At 39.2% G+C, this 23,435-nt stretch overlaps 1 protein-coding gene across 16 annotated transcripts in view; it reads left to right on the top strand.

Annotated features, from left to right (window-relative positions):
* Positions 1 to 23,435, top strand: part of STON2 (stonin 2) — a 174,080-nt gene that overhangs the window by 63,388 nt on the left and 87,257 nt on the right. For all 16 annotated transcript variants that reach the window (XM_063651949.1, XM_054449627.2, XM_054449628.2 and 13 more), the window contains one exon: positions 2,505 to 2,702. In XM_063651949.1, coding sequence (XP_063508019.1) covers positions 2,505 to 2,702 — 198 coding nt within the window. The remainder of the gene's footprint in view (positions 1 to 2,504; positions 2,703 to 23,435) is intronic.

The raw sequence follows: 23,435 nt of genomic DNA, 5'->3' as shown, positions 1-23,435 counted from the left end.
GTTCCCCATCTTCGGTTGGCCCTAGGTTCTTTATCATTTGCCTTCTTCATAAGAGGTTTGGAAAACTCAAGAGTCTGGTTTGTTCAAAATCTTGAGAGTGAAAATCAGCTTGTATCCTCTGATTACTCTTTTGGGGTTGCAGCTTTCACTCGGCCTCTGATGATTCTTTACTTTGTTGCTCACCCTGTGATGCATTTTAAATAATGTTATTACATTTTACAAATATTTTAATTTTATTTCCATAGTAGTTTAAAGTATCTAAACCACCATACTATAGGAAATGGCATCATATAGCAAGCTTTTATAAATTTGGCTTTGCTTTTTACTTTTGGTTGGTTTATAAAAAAATTTTATTTTTCCTTCTTTTTTAGTATTTTAATTTTTTTCTATGTTTGAGGTGGGGGTTATAGATACCAGTCCAATTTTAATATTCTGTATTTAGTATAGACTGTTATGGAATGATTTGTGGTGCTTCTGTTGATATAACCAACAAATATTTGTTGAATGCCTGCCTTATACCAGGCACTATTCCAGGAATGGGGGTATAGAAGTGAACATAATAGACAAAAATCCCTGCCCCCGCAAGGAGCTTGGATTCTAGTATGGAAGACATGGGCGTGTAGTACATTAGACAGTGATAACACTAATGAAAAATAAAGCAGGGAAGGGGACCTCACATCTTTGGAGAGAATAGCTCAGGAATATGCAGAAAGGGTGACATTTTTAAAGAAAAGAGGATATGAACAATAAGCACTCCAGAAAAAGGACCTAAATGCTTTACAAATGCCTAAGAGAATAAGGAATGAAAAATTTTATATTTATACTATTGCAAGCATTGATGTTTATTCTTTCTTCTCTCTTAAATCTCAATTTTTCTTTTTCTACTTGTTTTGGTTTTCCCGGCAGGAGAACTGACATTATCATCTTGGGCAAGTTTCTTAATGTCTTTGAGTTAAAATAAGACTACTGCCTATCTCTCAGGATAGAGGGATGAAACAAGACATTTGTAAAATACCTGACATTTGATGGGTACTCGATACATGGTAGTTTCTCTTGTTTTCATTCTTCCTGTCTTATCTAGGCTATTTTCAGCACTCGTTTCAGTACCTGTTGGTAAATTTGCAATGATATGATTCTTCTTTTTTTTTGAGATAGAGTTTCTCTCTTGTTGTCCAGGCTAGAGTGCAATGGCGTGATCTCACAGCGACGCCCGCCTCCCGGGTTCAAGCGGTTCTTGTGCGTCAGCTTCCCAAGTAGCTGGGATTACAGGCACCCGCCACCATGCCCAGCTAATTTTTGTATTTTTTTTAGTAGAGATGGGGTTTCGCCATGTTGGCAGGCTGGTCTTGAACTCCTGACCTCAGGTGATCCACCCGCCTTGGCTTTCCAAAGTCCTGGGATTACAGGCGTGAGCCACCATGCCCAGCCGTAATGATATGATTCTTATGCAGCACTGTGGAGACGGCATGTGATAGGAAATTAACTAATGACAAATTAGGAGAATTGGAAAGTTTCAAATTTGAAAGATTTTAAAAAACATTTCTAAAGTAGTTTTTAAAGTCTGATTTGGTTCTCAAGACTAAGGAGATAAAGCCAAGCTTTGTACATTTTCCCCTTAAAGGTATTTTTCACTGTATTGCAGCAGGTTGGCAGCCTCAGTAAATCTCCGTTTGTAAATGTGACAGTCAGCAGAATCTCCAGTTACAGTCAACTCAAAGCAAGCAGGGGCATGCCACATAGATGTTCATATATAGTTACATATCTACTCTTTATCCTTTAACCTAAACTGGCTCTAATGTTTCAGTGTAAATTGGTGAGTTTTTTTGTGCCACTAAAAATGGAGGAAATGTAACAGTAAGGGTGCAACTGCAAGATTCCTGTAGTTTGGGTTTGAAAGAAGCTGAAATCTAAGTTAAGAAGTAAAATTAGACCCTGAAGTAACTTGTGTTCCTTTAGTGAGATTTTCTTTGATTGCAGAGTCCTGGGACCTTAGTTTTCTTTCTTTTTTTTTTTTTTTTTTGAGACTCAGTCTCGTTCTGTCGCCCAGGCTGGAGTGCTGCAAGCTCCGCCTCCCGAGTTCACGCCATTCTCCTGCCTCAGCCTCCCGAGTAGCTGGGACTGCAGGTGCCCGCCACCATGCCTGGCTAATTTTTTGTATTTTTAGTAGAGACGGGGTTTCACCGTGTTAGCCAGGATGGTCTCGATCTTCTGACCTCATGATCCGCCCACCTCGGCCTCCCAGAGTGTTGGGATTACAGGTGTGAGCCACTGCACCCAGCCAGGACCTTACTTTTCGTACTGGTTTTGATACTGACTCACCATGGGGTCTTAGTCAATCAGTTTTTCCTATATGTGTCATGAGTGATACTCTCCATACAAGACTTCTTTGCCTCGTATTACTGTTGAGATTTCATATGATGTGAGTAACATCAAAGTAAGATAAGCACTAAAGATAAAGTACAACTATTTATATTGTATGCTTTTGGTTTTTGGTCTCTCCCCAGCCCTACCATTGACCATGCCCTGCTGGACATGCCCTTCCTTTGACTCCCTGGGGAGATGCCCTCTGACTTCTGAGAGTAGCTGGACCACCCATTCTGAAGACACCAGCAGTCCTAGCTTTGGATGTTCGTATACAGACCTGCAGCTCATCAATGCTGAGGAGCAGACGAGTGGCCAGGCTTCTGGGGCTGACTCGACCGGTAAGATGGAGCTCTAAGCCAGAGGGCTTTGCACATCACTTTTGGTGTACCAGGGCCACTTTAAAGTCCTTTTAAAAATCGCTGCAGCTGGCTTCCTTTGCAGAATGAGTTCAGGTGTTGTTATCCAGTCAAAAAGCTAGAACCCGAAGTGGCTGGAAATTGCATTGGGGAAGATGTATACACAAATTGGATCCTTGGTTGGCAGATTATTCGTACTCGGCAACCATTTGACAGTGTATCTTAATATGTTGTTTTCTGACTGTTTGGTATAAATACCATTCTGTGTCAATTTATTTTCTCCTGGGATTACTGAACTGTGTGTAAATATGCACAAGGCTGAATCTTTCATCCTACTACCCATGCATCTTGCCTTTTCAATAAGAGGGAGGTAGATTTGAGCAGAGAAAAAAATGTTATGTGAAACAGAATGAGAATCGAGACTCAGCCACTGTGTCCAGACTATAAATCATTTTGCAGTTAAGTGTTTATTCTGTTGTGCCTTGGTTGAGTGATACATCAATCGGCAATGCACTATGCCTCATTTATTAAACTTTCCAGTAAGAGTAAGATGGAATGCTGGCTTTCTTTGCAGGTGGAATATGGGTCTGTTAACAAGTGCTGAATTACAGGCAAGGTTTGGGAATGGCATTGGAAAGATACTTGGCATTGGAAAGATGTTCTTGGTGTTTTGGTTATTTGGCCCAAGAGATTGGTTTCTTCTGAAAGTGATGAAGTTACTGCTCATTTCTCTGTGGAGGAAATTATCCAGTGTGTTGACAACATTTGTTTTTCCTCCTCAATGTTGTTCAGAGTTTCCAGATCATTTTTAAGCTTTGGATGTTTGCCGTCATGCTATATGCCATTGAATTCTACAAGTATAAAGAGGGATCTGTCTTGCAGACTGAAGGGTTCAGGCAGGATTTGGTTTGGTATGTTGCAGAGAATCCTAGTTTATCGTGGACCCCCTTTGTCTTCAGAAGCTGTGGTTCTTTATAGCATTTTGTTTTCACAGACACTCCTTCAGTTCTGGTTTGTCTCCGTGGCTGATGATCCTGGTCGGTGGCTGAAATATGCCCCCACAGCCCCATTTCCACAGTGGGGGCATCTTATGGATGCGAGCACATCTTCAGCAGCTGAGGCTGTTAGGAAGAGAGGCTGAGCTTGCCTCCCTGCTTCACTTTTCATTGCTCTTGGACCCCTTTCCAGGCCTTTCCAGGGAGGAGGCCCATATGCATTGATTCAGAGTACCCAGACTCCAGAGCCAGACTGCTCAGGTTCAAACCCTGATTCTGCACTGACCAGCTGTGTGACCTCGAGCAGGATCCTTACTATCTTTATGACTCCATTTCCTCATCTGAAAAATGGGTATACCTCACCAGGTTGTTATCAGCTCCAAATGAGACGGTTTATGTAGAATAACTTACGTGATGCTTGACACAGAATAAGTGGCCATCAGGGTTGAAACAAGTTCTCTTTCCTGCTACAAGGTTCTTGTTGCTTTGGAGAGTTGCAAAACGGGCCCCTCACTGAAGGAAAAGCCAAGATCTCTAGGCTGAGGCTGTTTTTTCATTGCCTAATCTACTTTCTTATTAGATGAAAGTTGCTTTAATTCTTGGAGGTTCAAGTAATGAAAACCAGAGCCCTAGCCTGAACTAGACATTATTAGTCTGCCTCCACAGCTTATAATTATTTTTAACATCTCCTTGTTCTAAAGTCATTCTAACAGTGTTATAGTTTGCATCAAGGAAACCTCCTCCCCTGTTTTGGTTGGGGTCCTGGCAGGAAGCAGATGGTGCCCTGAAAAGGTTTATCTGGAGAGAGCTTAATGAAGGGACCACCTACGGAGGAAGCAAGCGCTGGAATCATAGCAGAGGGACTGCCCAACAGGAGCTATGACAGAAAGGACAGAGCCACTGCAGAGATTTGACCAAGCAAGGAGACAGGGAAGAATAAATTCCCAGATCTGGTGCGGGTGTTTCCAACTGGCAGATCCTAGCCTGAGGCCAAAGGACATGAAGCCCTGGGGAAGCAGCCCACAGAGGTCAGTCACCAGAGCAGATAGAGTGGATCTGAGGTTGGAAGCGGGGAACAGGTGTGTTGGAATAGCCAGCACACTTGATCTTCACCAGGAACTAACTGGCCCCTATGCCAGAGTTTACGTCAGAGACTCAAAGGCAAATCTGGGACTAAAGAATGAGGAGGGATGCTCTTATTCAACAAGAGGCAGTTTCCATGGCTACAAGGAGGGTAGAGGTATGGCCTTTTGGCAACCATCCTCTTTTTTGTTTGTTTGTTTTTGTTTGTTTGTTTGTTTTTTGAGACGGAGTCTCGCTCTGTCCCCTAGGCTGGAGTGCGGTGGTGCAATCTTGGCTCACTGCAACCTCTGCCTCCCAGCCTCAAGTGATTTTCCTGCCTCAGCCTCCCGAGTAGCTGGGATTACAGGTGTGTGCCACCACACCTGGCTAATTTTTGTTATTTTAGTAGAGACAGGGTTTCGCCATGTTGGTCAGGCTGATCTCAAACTCCTGACCTCAGGTGATCCGCCTGCCTTGGCCTCTCAAAGTGCTAGGATTATAAGCGTGAGCCACCATGCCCAGCCCCATCCTCTTTTACAGTAGCAATAGTTATAGCTAGCACTTACTGAGTGTCTGCTGTGTGCCAGCATATGAGGTGTATGATCTGTGGCTTTTACAGCAATCCTGCAAGGCAGGTGTCATTCTCCCCATTTCCTAGTTGACACTGAGTCTGAGAAAGGTAAATCAGCTTGTTAAGAGAACACCACTGAGAAATGGATGACCTGAATTTCAGTGAAACTTCCAAACCCTTTTCCAGCCAGTTCCCAAACCTGGCAGTGCCTCAAGTCACCGTAGTTATTTATTTGCTATGTTACCCCCCAGACCTTCCATACAGATATCTATAGAGGATGCATACAAGCATATATACATATTTTGCCTTGGGGGCTTATTTTTAACATAAAGAGGACCGAGGGATTTAAAACAAGATGTGTAGCAGGCAGAGCTTGAGGATAAAGTCCATACGTCCTTGACAGATATGAATGCTTACAGAAAACTGCTGTGTGCCCACAGTACTATGTTCTATAAACAAGTTTCTAGACATTTTACTTTGAAATCTCCCTATTCTTTAGTAATCAAGCTAGGACCCAGGATGGCCCAGGTGCTAGGGAATGCTTCCATCTGCTTTGACAACACAGTCTTCCTTCGCATCTCACCTCCATCTGCCCTCCAGGCCCAGAAGTGACAGGTAGTGTATCTCCATGAGCCTGGGAAATGAGAGGCAGTGAAGTGAGTCCTCAGAGAGCAGCTCCGCAGGCCGTGGAGACAGTGTCTGGATGCATCCTGAGCTGTAGTAACCCATGAGGCTCTTCCTGAACATCCTGACGTGTGCTATCAGGGTAGAGCCCTGGCTTTGAAGTCTTTAACTCATCTTGGGTCCCAGAATAGAGGGAAGAGAAGGAAAGACAAAGTTTAAGAGAATGAACAAGTATTTTTCAACCTGTGACATTTATCCATTTACTCCCATAGCAGGGAATTTAAAAATGCTTTCATTTGTTCAGGCGTGGTGGCTCGTGCCTGTATTCCCGGCACTTTGGGAGGCTGAGGTGGGTGGATCACTTGAAGCTAGGAGTTTCAGACCAGCCTGGCCAACATGGTGAAACCCCATCTCTACTAAAATACAAAAATTAGCTGGGCATGGTGGTGCGCCTGTGTTTCCCAGCTACTTGAGAGGCTGAGGCAGGAGAATCGCTTGAACCCAGGAGGCGGAGGCTGCAGTGAGCCAAGATCGCGCCACCGCACTCCAGCCTGGCTGACAGAGTGAGACTTGTTCTCAAAAAAAAAAAAAGGAAGAAAAAAATGCTTTCAGATGAGCTATTGAGAGCTTCAAGGGTATCTGTACACATTGGAAAGCCCTCCAGCCAGGTGATGTTGATGCCCTGCCCTCTGCCTGGCACCAGGCTTGTGGCAGTGCCAACCTCTGGGAGAGCCCTGCTTTGAGGCTGGATGGTTCCGGTTGGGTAAACTGAATCCCTCTGGGGTTATGGGGCAGATTCCCATCAGTCTGTCCTCTGGGTAAGTCATTTCTTCAGAGCTTTACTTTCTTACCTGTAAAATGTAACTGAGTGATCCTGCTCAGTCAGGGTGACAGGGTATATATGAAGGTGTTTCGTACAGTGCCAAGTGCTGTAGGAATAAAAAAATCTTAATATCTCTCTGCCTCATTTCCATTTGATATGGGACATAAGGATAATTACTGTCGACTCCTCTGCTACCCCCAAAGAGAGCTGTTACTCAAACTATATAGCACGTGAAATGAGATCTGAGAAGGGCTTTGCATTTCTCAGCAGCAAGCAGTAAATACAGAGACGCTGTGGGGAGTTCGGTATGATTGGTTTCTGTGCCTGAGGAACCTTGGGAGTAACTGCCTTGGGGAGACGTTTGTCATTGTCCCGCCCGCCCGTTGCCGTGCCCTTTAGCGTTGCAGAGGGTGGTAGAGGGTGAAGAGCTCCTTGGAATTGCAGCCTCATCTGGAGCTCCCTCAGCTGAGCTGGGCTCTCCCTGGCAGCACAGTGTGTCAGGGTAACCACTGGGCACGTCATGTTCTGTGATTCATCTCTTGTTTGGAGAGGGATTACGGTGCTCTGGGTCCAGCCTATTTGCCTTGGCCCCCTTGCTTGGTAGAGGGCTGCTGAGAGCAGAGCCACAGCCTCCTCCCTGTCATCTGTGGCAGAGTTCTGCAGGGATTTGGCAGCCCCTCGGGGCAATCCAGTTCCCAGCATAATCGTGGAGGGAAAGACTCTGTGATCAGCCTACACTTTATTCTCATTTTCTCACCAAGGGGATAATTAGTAGGAAGGCAAACAAATCCCCTTACCTTGGTTAAATCACAGGGTGTGGGGGGACAGAGCTGGAGAGTAGTGTTGATGTTAGCTCTGAGGTCTGCTCTCAAGAGCAAATGGCAGGAGAATTGTTAATAGGCAAGATCCCAAACAACATTTCACTCCTCTCTTACCCCTCATCTCCACAGGAGTCTCCTTTGTCTAGACAAGGTGGGCACACCCTGCCATTTTCACCAGTCAGGGTAGCTCTGTAATGCCACTAGGTTCACATGGGGGTTGGTGAATAGTAAGACGGTCGAGGGAATAAAAGCGTTAAACCTTCTGCCTTTGAAGTTCATTCCAATCAGGGAAGAGAAAATACGTAAAGCTTGCACACAGGCTGCTCTTAAGTAGTAGTCTTTGGTTTGGGTTTTTTTTTTTTTTAATTTTTTTATTTTGAGACAGAGTCTTGCTCTGTCACCCAGGCTAGAGTGCAGTGGCATAGTCTCGGCTCACTGCAACCTCCACCTTCCGGGTTCAAGTGATCCTCTCATCTCAGCCTCCTGAGTAGCTGGGACCACAGGCACGTGCCACCATGTCTGGCTAATTTTTGTATTTTTAGTAGAGACGGGGTTTCACTGTGTTGGCCAGGTTGGTCTTGAACTCCTAACCTCAAGTGATCTGCCCACCTCGGCCTCCCAAAGTGCTGGGATTACAAGCATGAGCCACTGCACCTGTCCAGGCTCTCTTTTATGCATAAGAAAAGTGTAGACTTAAGTGTAGGATTAGAATGCTCAGATATGTGTAAACTGAGGAATGTCAAGACTGGATGAAACACATAGCAGGTATTTAATAATTGTTTAATGTATCCTTGAATGGATAGCTTGAGATTGCAGGTAGTGGTGTGCCAAACCCCTGTCAACTCTAGTGGGGATGGCACCAGGTTCAAGGGGCTGAAGAAGAGACCCAAGGCCAGCAAACAAGACATGGGCCTTTACTGGAGGCTTACATACAGGGAAGAGAGTCCACCGGTGGGAGACTGGACAGGAGAACAGCAACCACTTGCAAAAAGCATGCAGTTTATATAGCATTTTAAGTTAGCACCATTTTGCTAGCAACCTCCACCTGGCAACCTTTATTCAACCCAGAACTTGGGGCCTTGATCCACTGTATAGCCTGTGTTCCATGGGATGGACTGGGGGCTCAGATGTTCCTCATAGACAGGGAACAAATCCCCAAGTTGGCTACGCCTGGATTCATTAGCTCAGCACACACATTCATGTGCATCTGCCATACAGGGTCCTTCTCAGGTTGTGCTTATGTTATTGCTATCAGGTGGATTTACCATACAGGTGGCTAAAATCGTCTGCATCCCTGACATTTGTATCCCACTTGAACTTAAGAGTCCAGCATTTTCCAAAGTGTGTCCCATGCAGAAGGCCAAAAAGATCCAGATGCTGGGGCCAGTGTATTAGGTCACACTGTACCCCCTTTGTTGGAGATTTATAACATGTATTAGCTTATTAAAGACTGAAAATTCCTGAAATTATATGTATGTATATTTATAATTTATATTTATATACATGTATATGTATACACACACATCTATATACAAATGTAGCTTTTCATTAATCTCTACTGCCTGCTTGGTCAGATCATGGTGTACAGAAACCCAAACATACATAAATTGGCAAAGCTGACTTGGAAGTACATGCCTTTTTAGCAGTGTTTTCTAACACTGCTAAAGTGTTAGAAAGCTAGAGAAACCAGTAAGAAATATTTTGACAAACTACCTGTGTTAGTTAACTTTATAAAGTTAGCCTTACTTTGTCTCTTGCTCTGCTGAACCTCTTGGCCTTTTTAAAAAATATGAAATTCTAGATTCAGCAGACTCAAATCTATATTTTGCCAAACTTTCTTTGTATTTAAACCCTCATAGGCTTTAAAACAAGTTTAGACCAGATGTTCTTGATTCATTTGCATTTAACGGATCACAGTGGACTTCTGCCAGAGCAGTAGGATATCCCTAGAGACTTTGAACTCAGTTTCTTTTTCTCAGAAACAAGTGTTTGTATTCTATTTGGATTTTAGAGTCGGGCATTTCCCAAAGGGTATCCCAAAGTGATTTCCCAAAGTGAGTAGAGAGTTGTGGCCTGGGGAACCTCAATTTTTGTGACAACAACTTTAGACGCTCAGGAAAGGTTCTCTTGTCATTATTTAATAAGATCATCACCTGGGCTGCATGTCTCTGTACAGGATATAACATGTTTCTCTGTTGCCTGTTTTTCTGTAATCCTGCTTCAGCTCGTAGAGCTCCAAACCAGAGTGGAGGGCCCAGATTCGCAGGTAAACAGTGATTACCATTGTGCTTGATGGGATTACAGGAAATTTTTGTTGTTCTTAAGGCACATCTCTATTTTATGATATTTTTACACCTTGAATATATTTTGCTTGGAAAACAAAAACAAGTTAACTAATTTTTAAAATTATTTCTCCTAGCTACAAATGTCAGAGATACTCATCTTCTTCCTGAACAATATTTTCCTTCCTCAAAATGGAAGAATAGCAGAGCAGTTTTTTTTTAAAACAAATCACGTCTTTTCACTCTTTCATTAACAAATTTGGCCTCATTTCTGTTCTTATGTATTTTTGTCTTCATTTGTTGTGCATTTTAGATTTTAATCCTTATTAAAACCAAAAAACTCTAATGATTGCTTTGTTTGAAGCTTTTTCCAGGAGGTTCAAAAGTTTCTCAGAAACACATATATTGAGTTCCTACCATTTGTCAGTTACTGAGAATACAAAGAAAAGTACGCTATGTGATATTTTCCCATGAGGAAGTGATAATCTGCAAACAGCTTTTTTTGCCATTAAAATGATTTTTATATATAATTTTTAAAATTGTTTCTATGTGTAATTGTTTCTACTATGTGCCAGGAATGTCCTATATACTTTATACATATATTATCTCATTTAATCTTCACAATTTAAAAGTACATATTCTGCATTTTATGAATGCAGAAACAACAGCTAAAGAGGTTAAATGATTTGGCAAAAGTCACACAAATAAAAAAGGTAGTTGGGATTCAACCCAAGTCTCTTTCCTGGGCTCACCCTGCCCTGTGCCTGGTATACTGTGGGAGGCTGGTGTTTGTGAACACATGTCGCTTGCCGGAAGGTGCAATTATAGAGAGCCTTCCCCAGATGCAGTGCTGCCTCTGCTGCATTTCCCAGGAGCAATATACAAACCCCCATCATGTACTTATTTCACCGGACCGCAATTCTTTGTTTAGGAGTCCTCCGCTGTACCGAGACCTTTGTGTAAGCAGGAGCCACCTCTATTGTATATCCCCAGCATGTTGCCTGGCACATTGAAATTACACAGTGGATTTTTGTGGAATAAATTAATCCTTTTTTAAATTTAAAATTTTAAAATTATAAGTAGACAAAGTATATGTATTTATGGGGTACAAAGTTATGTTATGATTTTTTAATACAATGTGGAACAATTAAATCAATTAACATATCTATCACCTTAAATACTTACTATTTTTGTGGTGAGAAGATTTGAAATATATTCTCTTAGCAATTTTCCAAACTAAAATACAGTATTAGTCACTGTATTCATCACACCGTGTAATATATTTTCAAGAAATAAAAACCTTATTACTACTGTCTAATTGAGGCTTTGTACCCTTTGACCAACATCTTCCCATTCCCTGCATCTCCCCAGGCTCTGGTAACCACCATTCTACTTTCTGCTTCTTTGAGTTCGATTGTTCTACATTCCACATATAAGGGAGAACATGTGGTACTTGTTTTTCTGTGCCTGGCTTATTTCACTTATCATAATGTTATCCAAGTCTATCTATGTTGTTGCAAATTACAAAATATTTTTCTGTTTAAAGGCTAAATAGTATTTCATTGTGTATGTATGCCACATTTTCTTCATCCATTCATCCACTGATGGACACTTAGGTTGATTCCATAACTTGTGTATTGTTTAATAGTGCTGTAGTGAACATGGGCGTGCAGACATCCCTTTGGCATACTGATTTCAAATCTTTTGAGTAAGTACCCAGAACTGGGATTGCTGGATCATATCATAATTCCATTTTTAGTTTTCTGAGGAACCTTTTTCATAATGGCTGTACTAAATTACGTTCCCACCAACATTATACAAGGGTCCCTTTTCTCCGCATCCTCACCAACACTAGTTATATTTAATCTTTTTGATAATGCCATTCTGACAGGTGTGAGGTGATATCTCATGGTGGTTTTAATTTGCATTCCTCTAATAGTGATGTTGAGTATTATATATATATTTGTTAGCCTTTTGTATGTCTTCGTTTGAGAAATGTCGTTCAGGTCCTTTGCTTATTTTTAAATCAGATTATTTGTTTTCTTTCTATAGAGTTGTTTGAGTTTCGTATATATCTTGGATATTAATCCTTTATCAGATATGTGGCTTGCAAATATTTTCTCCAAATTCATAGTTTGTCTCTTCATTCTGTTGTTTCCTTTGTTGTACAAACACTTTTTATTTTGATTTAATCCCATTCGTCTTTTTTATTTTGTTTCCTGTGCCTTTGGGGTCAAATGTAAAAAATCATTGCCTAGACCAATATTGTCTAGTTTTTCCCTTATATTTTCTTCTAATAGTTTTACAGTTTCAGGTCTTATGTTTAAACCTTTAATCCATTTTGAGTTGATTTTGTATATGGTGTGAGATAAGGGTCTAATTTTATTCTTCTGCATGTGGATATCCAGTTTCCCCAACACCATTTATTGAAGAGATGATCCTTTTCCTAATGCGTTGGCACCTTTGTCAAAAATCAAATGACTGTACATGTGTGGGTTCATTTCTGGGCTTTCTGTTCTGTTCCATTGGTTAATGGGTGTATTTTTATGCTAGTATCATGCTCTTTTAATTTCTATATCCTTGTAGTATAGTTTCAAGTCACGTAGTGTGATACCTCCAACTTTGTTGTTTTTGCTTATGATAGCTGTGGCTATTTGGTATTTGTTTTGTTTTGTTTTTAATTCAGTGTGGAATTTTAGGATTGTTTTCTATTTTAATGAAAAATGACATTGGAATTTTGATAGGGATTGCATTGATTCTGTAGATTGCTTTGGGTGGTATGGTCATTTTAACAGTATGAATTGTTCTAATCCATGAGCACAAGATATCTTTCCATTTATTTGTATCTTCTTAAATTTATTTCATAAATATTTTATAGTTTTCACCTCTTTGGTTAAATGTATTCTTTTGTTTTCGTAGGTATTGTAAATGGAATTGCTCTCTTGATTTCTTTTTCAGAACATTTGTTGGTGTATAGAAACAGTACTGATTTTTGTGTGTTGATTTTGTGTCCTGCAACTTTACTGTGTATGTTTATTAGTTATAACAGTTTACTGGTGGAGTCTTAAGTGTTTTCTATATGGAAGATTATGTTATCAACAAACAGTGGCAATTTCATTTCCTCCTTTTCTAATTGGATGCCTTTTATTTCTTTCTCTTGCCTAATTTCTCTAAGGATTTTCAATACTAAGTTGAATAGAAGTGGCAAGAGTGGTGGGCATCCTTGTCTTGTTCTAGGACTTAGAGAAAAGAGTTTCAGTTTTTCACTGTTAAATATAATGTTAGCTGTGTGTTTAATCACATATGGCCTTTACTGTGTTAAGGTACATTCCTTTTATACCTAATTTGTTTTTTTTTAATCATTAAAGAATGTTGAATTTTGTCAAATGTTTTTGCTGTATCTAATTAGATGATCTTTCTTTATCTTTTATTTTGTTAATGTGATTATCACATATATTGATTTGCATATATTGAAACATCTTTGCATCCCAGGGATAAATGCCACTTAATTATAGGTGAATGATTATTTTAATTTGCTATTCAATTTAGTTTGCCAGTATTTTGTTGAGGATTTTGGCATTTATGTTCATGAAGGATCCTTTCCTGTAGTTTCCTTTTCTTGTAATGTCCTTGTTTAGCTCATAAGAAGAGCTATGCTGGCCTCATTAAAAGAGTTTGGAAATGTTTCCTCTTTAATTTTTTTAAAGAGTTTTTGAGGATTGGCATTCTTCTTTATTTAAAAACATTCCTTTTAAGACAAGGTGATGCTCTGTTGCCAAGGCTGGAGTATAGTGGCATGAAGACAGCTCACTGCAGCCTCAACCTCCCAGGATTGAGCGATCCTCTGCCCTCAGCCCCTTATGTGGCTGGTACCACAGGTGTGCACCACCACACCTGGCTAATGGCAGACTTCAGCAGTAAAGCCATTGGGACTTTTCTTTGATGGAAGTTTTTTTTTTTTTTTTTAAATCACTGGTTCAATCTCCTTACTGGTTATTGGTTTGCTCAGATTTTCTATTTCCTTGTGATTCAGTCTTGGTAGATTACATTTGTTAGGGAATTTATCCGTTTCTTCCAGGTTATCCTACTTTTTGGCATGTAATTGTAATATTCTTTTAATATCCTTTGTATTTCTGTGATTAGTTGTAATGTCTCCCCTTTCACTTCTCATTTTATTTACTTGTGTCTTCCATTTTTTCTTGTCTAGCTAAAAGTTCCATGAAAAGTTCCATGTTATCTTTTCAAAAAACCAACTCTGTTTCATTGATTTTTTTGTATTTTTCTAGTCTCTACTTCAGGTATTTCTGCTTTGATCTTTATTATTTCTTTTTTCTATTGACATTGGGTTTAGTTTGTTCAGCTTTCTCTATTTTCTTGAGGTGTACATTAAATTACTACTTGCAATATTCCTCATTTTTTGATGTAGGTGTTCATTGCGATAAACTTTTCTCTTAGAACTGCCTTTGCCACATTCCATAAATTGTGGTACATTGTGTTTCTGTTTTTGTTTGTCTCAAGATATGTTTAAATCCTTTTAATTTCTTCTTTGACCCATTGGCTGTTGAGAGTCATGTTGTTTAATGTCTATATATTTGTGAATTTTCTGAAATTCTCCATGTGATTGATTTCTATTTGTTTACGTTGTGGTCAGAAAACACACTTGATATCATTTCAGTCTTCTTTAATTTAACAAGACTTGTCTTGTGACCCAACATATGATCTATACTGGATAATGTTCTGGATGCACTTGAGAAGAATGTACATTCTGTTGCTGTTGGATGGAATGTTCTGTATATGTTTGCTAGGTCCATTTGGTCTAAAGTGTTGTTCAAGTCCAATGTTTCCTTATTACTTTTCTGTCTGGTTAATCTGGCCATTATTGAACATAGAGTATTCAAGTCCGATATGATTATTGTATTGCAATATGTCTTTCCCTTCAGTCTTTTACTATTTGTTTTATGTATTTAGGTGCTTCGATATTGGGGGCATATGTATTTATAATCATCGTATTCTCTTGATGAATTCACCCCTTAATCATTATATAATGTCCTTATTTGTCTCTTCTTATGTTTTTGACTTAAGGTCTATTTTGCCTGATATAAGTATAGCTATCCCACCTCTCTTTTGGTTTCCATTTGTGTGGAATATCTTTTTCCATTCCTTCACCTTCACTCTATGTGTGTCTTTAAAAGGGAGGTGACCCAGCATATAGTTGGGTCTTGTTTTTTTATCCGTTCAGTCACTCTTTGTCTTTTTATTGAGTAATTTAATCAATTTACATTCAAGGTAAGTATTGATAGGTAAAAACTTACCACTGCCATTTTATTAATTGCCTTCGGTTGTTTTATAGATACATTTTCCTTCCTTTCTTCTGACTTCATTTGTGATTTTATGGCTTTCTGTAGTGGTATGCTTTGATCCTTTGTACTTTTGCTCTTCTACTAAAGATTTTTGCTTTGTGATCACCAAGAGGCTTACATAGAACATCTTATACTTCAGATCGCCTATTTCAAGTTGATGATAACTTTGATTATATATAACAACTCTACACGTTTACTCCTCCCTCCCCCCACACCTTAGGTTTTAATGTCAGAATTTATATTATTTTGTAATGGGTCTCCTTTGACAATTTATTTTAGTTATAGTTGTTATTAATAGTTTTATCTTTTAACCCTTAATGCTAGGGATAAAATTGCCTTACACATCATCATTATAGTACATTTAGAGTATTCTGAATATGGCTCTGCTTTACTTATACCATTGGGTTTTGTGCTTTCATAATTTTTACATTACTTATTATTTAATAGCAGCTTTTTGCTTCAGCTTTTAAAAACTTCGCTTATCAGTACCTACAAAGTAGGCATACTGGCAATGAACTCCCTTAGCTTTTGTTTGTCTGGAAAACTTTTTATTTTTCCCTCATTTCAGAGACAGCTTTGTTGAGCAAAGTATTCTTGGTTGGCAGGTTTCTTTTTTCCTTCAGCACTTTGAATATATCATTCCATTCTCTTCAGGCCTACAGAGTTTCTGCTGAGAAATTGATTATAGTTGTATTGGGACCCCTTTGTATATGATATATTTCTTATCTCTTGGTGCTCTCATAATTTTTTATTTGTCTTTGATTTTTGATAATTTGATTATGTGTCTTTGTGAACGCCTCTTTGGGTTTAATTTTATTGGAGACTTCTGCACTTCCTGTACCTGGATGTTGTCATCTTTCCTCAGGTTAGAGAAATTTTTGACTATTTTTTTTAAAATATACTTTCTGGCTCCCTTTCTCTTTCTTCTCCTTGAATTTCTGTTGTGTGAAGGTTAGGTCTCTTGATGGTGCCTTATCTATAAGTCCTGTAGGCTTTCTTCATTCTTTTGCATTCTTTTTTTTTTTCTCTTCTGAATGGGTAATTTCAAATGTTCTGTCTTTGAGCTCACTCATTCTTTCTTCTGTTTAGTCAAGCCTGCTGTTGAAGTGTTCTATTTCATTTTTTTTTTTCTGAGACAGAGTGATCTCTGCTCCCTGCAATTTCTGCCTCCCAGGTCCCGGTTCAAGCAATTCTGCTTCAGCCTCCCGAGTAGCTGGGATTACAGGAACGTGCCACCATGCCCAGCTAATTTTTGTATTTTTAGTAGAGACAGGGCTTCACCATGTTGGCCAGGCTGGTCTTGAACTCCTGACCTCATGATCCGCCCACCTTGGCCTCCCAAAGTGCTGGGATTACAGGCGTGAGCCACCATGCCCGGCCTCTGTTGCATTTTTCACTTCAGTAATTGTGTTCTTTATCTCTAGGATTTCTATTTTTTGTTGTTGTTTCTATTTTTTTGTCAAAATTCTCGTTCATGTATTATTTTCCAAATTTTATTGCATATTTATCCATATATTCTTGTCATTTACTGAACTTTTTTGAGAGAATTATTCTGAATTTTTTGTCTGTCATTTCATAGATCCCCCTTTCTTTTGGGCGCATCATTGGAGCTTTGTTAGTTTCTTTTGGAGGTGTCATGATTTCCTAAGTCTTTGTAATCCTTGTGTTCTTGCATCGACGTCTGCATATTTGAGGATGCAGCCATCTTTTCTGGCTGTTACAGGTGTTCTTTTGCAGAGGTAGGCTTTCACTGTTTAGTGATTCTGATAGGACAGCTGGTAAGGACCCTGGAAAGACAGAACTTGCTTTCAGATTCTCTAGATGGCTGGGCTACTTCCTTTGCCTTGCATTTGGATGGGGAAGCTGGCTGGGCTCCAGTATCTGGTGAGACCACTGGCTGACCTCTGCAGTCAGGCTTAGCTGTTGGATGGACCCTGTAGTCACCTCAGATTGGGCCAGGCCACAGGGTGCATTACCTGGCCAGGTGATACCACTCTTTGAGTTTAGCAGCTAGACAGGGTTGCAGGAGAAGCCCAGAGGTCAGGTGGAGTTTCTGATCAGGAAAGATAAGACAAGCTGCTTTGTTTTCCTCTGCTGTTCTCAGTGTAAATACATAGTTGAGGTTTGCCTCCTTACCATGTGGGGCCTTGGGGTGGGCTCTGAGGCTGGGCTGAGAACTGTTTAAACTCCTAGGTATGGCAGGTCAGCTTTGTCAGTGGGCTATGCTGTTAACTAGTAACTCTGATAGGGCGCCACCACTGTCAAGTACACAGAGCTACCACCAAGGTCTACATCCTGATTGCTGTGGGCTCTGCCTTCTTGCTTTGTTGCTACCTGACCCCAGGTGTTTTAGATGTATGGTTTCCTTTTGGACACAGGTCTTAGTGGAGGTGTGAAATGACTGTGGGCTTCCTGGGAAGTGTTTGAGAATCCTAAGGAAGCTGGGTGTCTGCCTCTGATTTTCTTTTTCCTCTGTAGAAAATGTGGTCCCAAGCGGAAATCCTCTCTTTTGGCCCTGTGCCAACTTGTGGGGGAAGGGGAGGAGTGAAGTGGTTAAAGTGAGTCTATTTCTCTTACCCTTTCCATGAGGTTTTCATTTCATCCTGTGGACCATGTAGGTGACTGAGATTTGTTCCAGTTTGCGGGGTTTCACCTGGGTGTTCCTGTCTGTGGATAGTTTGCTAGTTGAACTCTTTGTTGGGGGTAGTGAAGCTGGGACCTTCCATTCTGTCATCTTGTTAATGTCCTAAATTAAATTTTCTGATACAGAGCTAGAAGACCTTCATTTCCAAACCTTTTCTCCAGTTACCTAGGCTTAAGTGTATTTGCTCACTGAAATGTATTTTCATGATTGGTAAGAATTAAAAGAGAACACATGGATGTGACTAGTGTGGAAATAAAACTTTTCCCCATGTTTTCAAATGTAAGACTATTATCCAATAATCTCTTTGTTTTTTCCTGTTCTTATTTGAATTTTACTGTCATCTTTAAAATTTTTTTTGAATTAATACATGTAGATGTCTGGAGGTGCAGTGGAAGAATGCTCTCTAAGTTTATATATTTCAGAATATTACTGTCCTATACATTCTTTGACCAAAATAGCCATATTTTTCTTCCCTATTCACCTCAGAGACTGCAAATATGGTGACTTAGAGAATGCTTTTCCATGATATTGAAATATATTCTTGTGGTTACTGAACCATCTGTGTGGAGCAAAATCTAAGAAAGAGCAACAGAGTTTAAGATGCTGTGTTCCAAAAGGGTGGTATAAACGAGATATTTTGGAAGCTCTTAATAAAAAACTTGTGGTCTCCAACCAGAGATTTTTGCAAGTCCCTGTCAGAATTGCTAATATGGTAATACTGAAGAGGAGGTGACAACTGTAATACTTTTTACTGATATCCTCTGTGATGTTCTTTTTAGTGTTATGATCCTTCTTTAACAGATGAGGACACCAATGCCCAGAGTCACACATTAGTTAAGTGCTAACATTAAGAATGACATCCAGGCTTGTCAACATTATGCAGCTCTGTCCCTCCTGTGGTTGGGCCTTCGGGAAGGGTCACTCCTCTGTTCCCAATCCTATAGGGGAGAGTATAAGATGCTGTGTTTTTTCGGTTCCAGTCAGGTGATTCAAACTAGATATGGACCACCTAGAATCCAGAGGGTCCATCAACTTGGATGATTTACATCTTTATTGTCTCCAGTCCCTAAGGAGGTTAATGAGATGAGCATGTCCCTCAATTATGAATGTAGGCAACAAATCACAGTAACATTAGCAGTACCTTCCACTTAGTCACCAACAGAAAGCATAGATGTTTCCATAGCACATTATAGTTGTGACAGATATCTTAAGATATCCTTTATCTTTTATCATTGCTACTTGGAAATAATGGTAGTTCTTGGCTCTATTAATGGTTGTATTAGTAGTAGTATTAACCATAATAATGATAGCATTATTATAGTTATTATGGTAATACTACCATTAATTATGACAGTATTAATGTGTTAATAAAGAAGTGCTGATATTGTTATATCAGAAACTCATGAAGTTGGTTTTTAATATTAGATAAGTATTTTAATATATACTTTTCTTTTTAAGTCTTATGTATTTGTTCATGTATTTAACACATTATCTTGAGAAGGCGTCCTAGGCTTTAGGAGACTGACAAACGGTCAATAGCACAAAACAGCTAAGAATCCCTGCTTTGCTTATACGCCTCTGATGCTTATACAATGAAGCACAGACTCTGTGGATCTAATGCCTAAGGCCAGCTGATTCATTTATTCAACAAATGAGGAACTACTATGTGCCAGCCACTAGGCTAGAACCTCATACCAGCTAGAGGTCAGGGCAGTATCCAGACAAGATAGATGGTGGCCTGGACTGGGGAACTGGACTAGGTTAGAAAAAAACTGAACAGATTTAAAAGGGATTTCACATTTTGAATGGACAGAATCTCTATCAAACTCTTTGCCCCATTACGCTTCAAAATTTTGCACCTTTGTGCCTCTACTGCTGCTTTCACCTCAATAACTCCATTTTTGTCCACATGACAAAGTCCTACTGATGATATAAGATCAAATTAAAATAATGTTTTCTCTCACACAGTTCTTACTTTGTGCCAAGTATGGTCCTAAAGAAAAAATTCAAAGTAAGCTATCCCAAGCGGGTTCTCTCGTGAGTTTTGCTCCATGTCACAGTTCCTGTCATCTTTTATTATAGGAGAGCTCTTGGCATGGATGTTATCTCCCTACCAAACTCTTCAGTCCTCCAGGGCAATAGTGATGTTTTCATTTCTGGATTGTCCTCACACTCTAGTTTTCAGCATAATGCTTGGAGTTGGGGAGGTGTCCAGTGAATTTTGTAAAGCTACGTTTCCCATTTTTGCCACATTGAATCAGCATTATCCCTTGCCTCCCATCAGAAAAAAAAAAAAAGAAGAAGAAGAGCTTACCTCAGAATACCTTAGTCTCAAGCACTTGAGTCTAGAAAGAGAATTGAGAAAAATGGAAAGTAGTTCCTCCGGTCAAAATTCTGAACTGTTTTACTGAATATTTTAACTGTAGATAGCATTTCAAATAATCATCAGATTCACCTATGAAAGATGGTGTCTCCAGCTTTAAGTAGTTTCCCAGATGAGTAATTTAACACCACTGATTTAAATGACATCAGAAATTGCTCACTGAATCTCTTGTGCAAAGTCAGGGCTTCAAAAAGATTTATGAGCTATGCTTTTTGAAGATAAAATGTTAACATGCACTCAACCAAGTATCAATGGACATCAAGTGCTCAAGCCATGGTGGCTGGTACAGAGTACCCCCGCGAGTGTTTATTATTACTTTATTAACCCCAAAGCCTCTGGAAATAAGTCTTCTTATTTGGTTTTAGAATCATAATGAGTTTTGGTTTCTTTAAGCGTCTCAGACCTTTAAAGTTAGAAGAAACTTAAGAGATTATTTAGTCGAATTTCCACATTTTACGGGTAAGAAAGCCAAGGCCTAGAAGTATTAGGAGCAGAGCCAGGCCTTGTAATTCCTTGCCTCCCACCCATTCTGTGAATTGTTTAAAAACCTAAGAGATTGGCTGGGCACAACTGATTATTTTTCATTTCATTCCTCTCTGAAAGTTTTTTTTTTTTCTTCTTCTGAATTAAACAATGGACTGCCTTTCTTAAGGTTTCGATTCAGTCATGCAGAAAGTTAAAAGCAGTGGAGCCAATGGAGATAGAGGCCCTCAGAGCCTAGAAAACATTTTTTCTTTCTCTTACATTTTTTTAATTGATGCATAATATTTGTACATATTTATGGGGTATATGTGATATTTTAATACATGTATACAGTGTATAATAATCAAGTTAGGGTATTTAGGGTATCCGTCACCGCAAACCTTTATCATTTCTTTGTGTCGGGAACATTTCACATATTCTCTCTAGCTATTTTCAAATATACAGTGTAGTATTGTTAACTATAGTCATCCTACCAAACAGAACTTGTTCCTTCTATCTAACTGTATGTTTGTACCCATTAACCAACCTCTCTGCATACCCTTTCAAGTCTGTGATAACTATGATTCTACTCACTACCTCCATGAGATCAACTTTTTCAGCTCCCACAAATGAGTGAGAACTTGCCTGTTTGTCTTTTTGTGCCTATCTTATTTCACTTAATATAATGACCTCCAGTTCCATCCATGTTGCTGCAAATGAGAGGATTTCCTTCTTTTTTTTTGGCTGAATAATATTCCATTGTGTATGTATGCCACATTTCCTTTATCTATTCATCCATTGATGGACACTTAGGTTGATTCCATATCTTGGCTATTGTAAATAGTGACACAATAAACATGGGGGTGCTGATACACCTTTGATATACAGATACCCTTTCCTTTGGATGAATACCCAGTAATGGTATTGCTGGATCATATAGTAGTTTTATTTTTAGTTTTTTGAGAAATCTCCACACTGTTTTCTATAATGGCTGTACTAATTTACATTCCCACCAGCAGTATTGCCCCTTTCTCACCATGCTGGCCAACATTTGTTATTTTTTGTCTTCCTGATAATATCATACTGATGGGGGTAAGATGTCTCATTGTGGCTTTGATTTGCATTTCCCTGATGATTTGTGATATTTAGCATTTTTTTCATATGCCTGTTGGCCATTTGTATGTCTTCTTTTGACAAGTATCTGTTTGATCCTTTGCCCACTTTTTAATGGGAAATTTGGTTTTCTGCATTTAAGTTGTTTGATTTCCTTATATATGCTGAATATTAGTCCCTTTTCAGATGAATAGTTTGAAAATGTTTTTTCTCATTCAGTAGGTTGACTCTTTGCACTATTATTATTTCCTTTACTGTGCACAAGCTTTTTAGTTTGACATAGTCCCATTTGTCTATTTTTGCTTTTGTTGCCTATGCTTTTGAGGTCTTAGCCATAACATCTTTGCGTAGACCAATGCCCTGGAGTGTTTCTGCTACTTTTTTCTAGTCATTTTATAGTTTCGGGTGTTAGGCTTAAGTCTTGAATTCATTTTGAGTTGATTTTTGTATATGCATAGAGATAGGGGTCTAGTTTCATTCTTCTGCATGTGGATATCCACTTTTCACAGCACAATTTATTGAAGAAGTTGTCCTTTCCCCAATATATGTTCTTAACACCTTTGTTGAAAATCAGCTGGCTGTAAATATATGGATTTATTTCTTGGCTCTTTCCATTGGCCTTATGGGTCTGTTTTTATACCATTACGATGCCGTTACTATAACTTTGAAGAATATTTTGAAGTTAAGGTAGTATGATACCTTCAGATGGTTCTTTTTGCTCAGTATCACTTTGGATATTTGAGCTCCTTTGTGGATTCATACGAATTTTAGGATTTTTTTTTCTATTTTTGAGAAGAATGTCATTGGTGTTTTGATAGGAATTACATTGACTCTATAGATTGCTTTGGGTAGTATGGTCTTTTTAACAATATTAATTATTCTGATCCATAGGCATGAGATGTCTTTCCATTTTTTTGGTGTCCTCTTCAATTTCTTTAATCAATGGTTTGTAGTTTTCCTTGTAGGAGTCTTTCACCTCTTTGGTTACATTTATTCCCGGGATTATTTTTGTAGTTATTGTAAATAGGATTGCTTTCTTTATTTCTTTCTCAGCTAGTTCATTATTGGTGTGTAGAAATGCTACTGATTTTTGTGTGTTGATTTTGTATCCTGCCAATTTACCGAATTTATTAGTTCTCAGAGTTTTTCAGTGGAGTTTTTAGGTTTTCCTATATAAGATCATATCATCTGCAAAGAGGAACAATTTTACTTCCTTTTTTCAAATTTGGATGCTTTTTATGTCTTTCTCTTGCCTGATTGCTCTGGCTAGGACTTCCAGTACTATGATGAATAGGAGTGGCGAAAGTGGGCATCTTTGTCTTGTTCCAGTTCTGAGAGGAAAGGCTTTCTGCTTGTCTTCATTCTTAGCTGTGGGTTTGTCACATATGGCCTTTATTATGTTGAGAGCTATTCTTACTAAGCCTTATTGGTTGAGAGTTTTTATCATAAAGGAAAGTCGAATTTTACCAAATGCTCTTTCTTTGCCTATTAAGATGATTTTATGTCTTTTTCTTCATTCTGTGGATGTGAATGTATCATATTTCTTGATTTGCACATGTTGAACCGTCCTTGAAT

Source organism: Pongo pygmaeus, chromosome 15 (genome assembly GCF_028885625.2).
Source record: "Pongo pygmaeus isolate AG05252 chromosome 15, NHGRI_mPonPyg2-v2.0_pri, whole genome shotgun sequence".
Classification (NCBI taxonomy): domain Eukaryota; kingdom Metazoa; phylum Chordata; class Mammalia; order Primates; family Hominidae; genus Pongo; species Pongo pygmaeus.
This window is presented reverse-complemented; position numbering and strand designations above follow the sequence as displayed.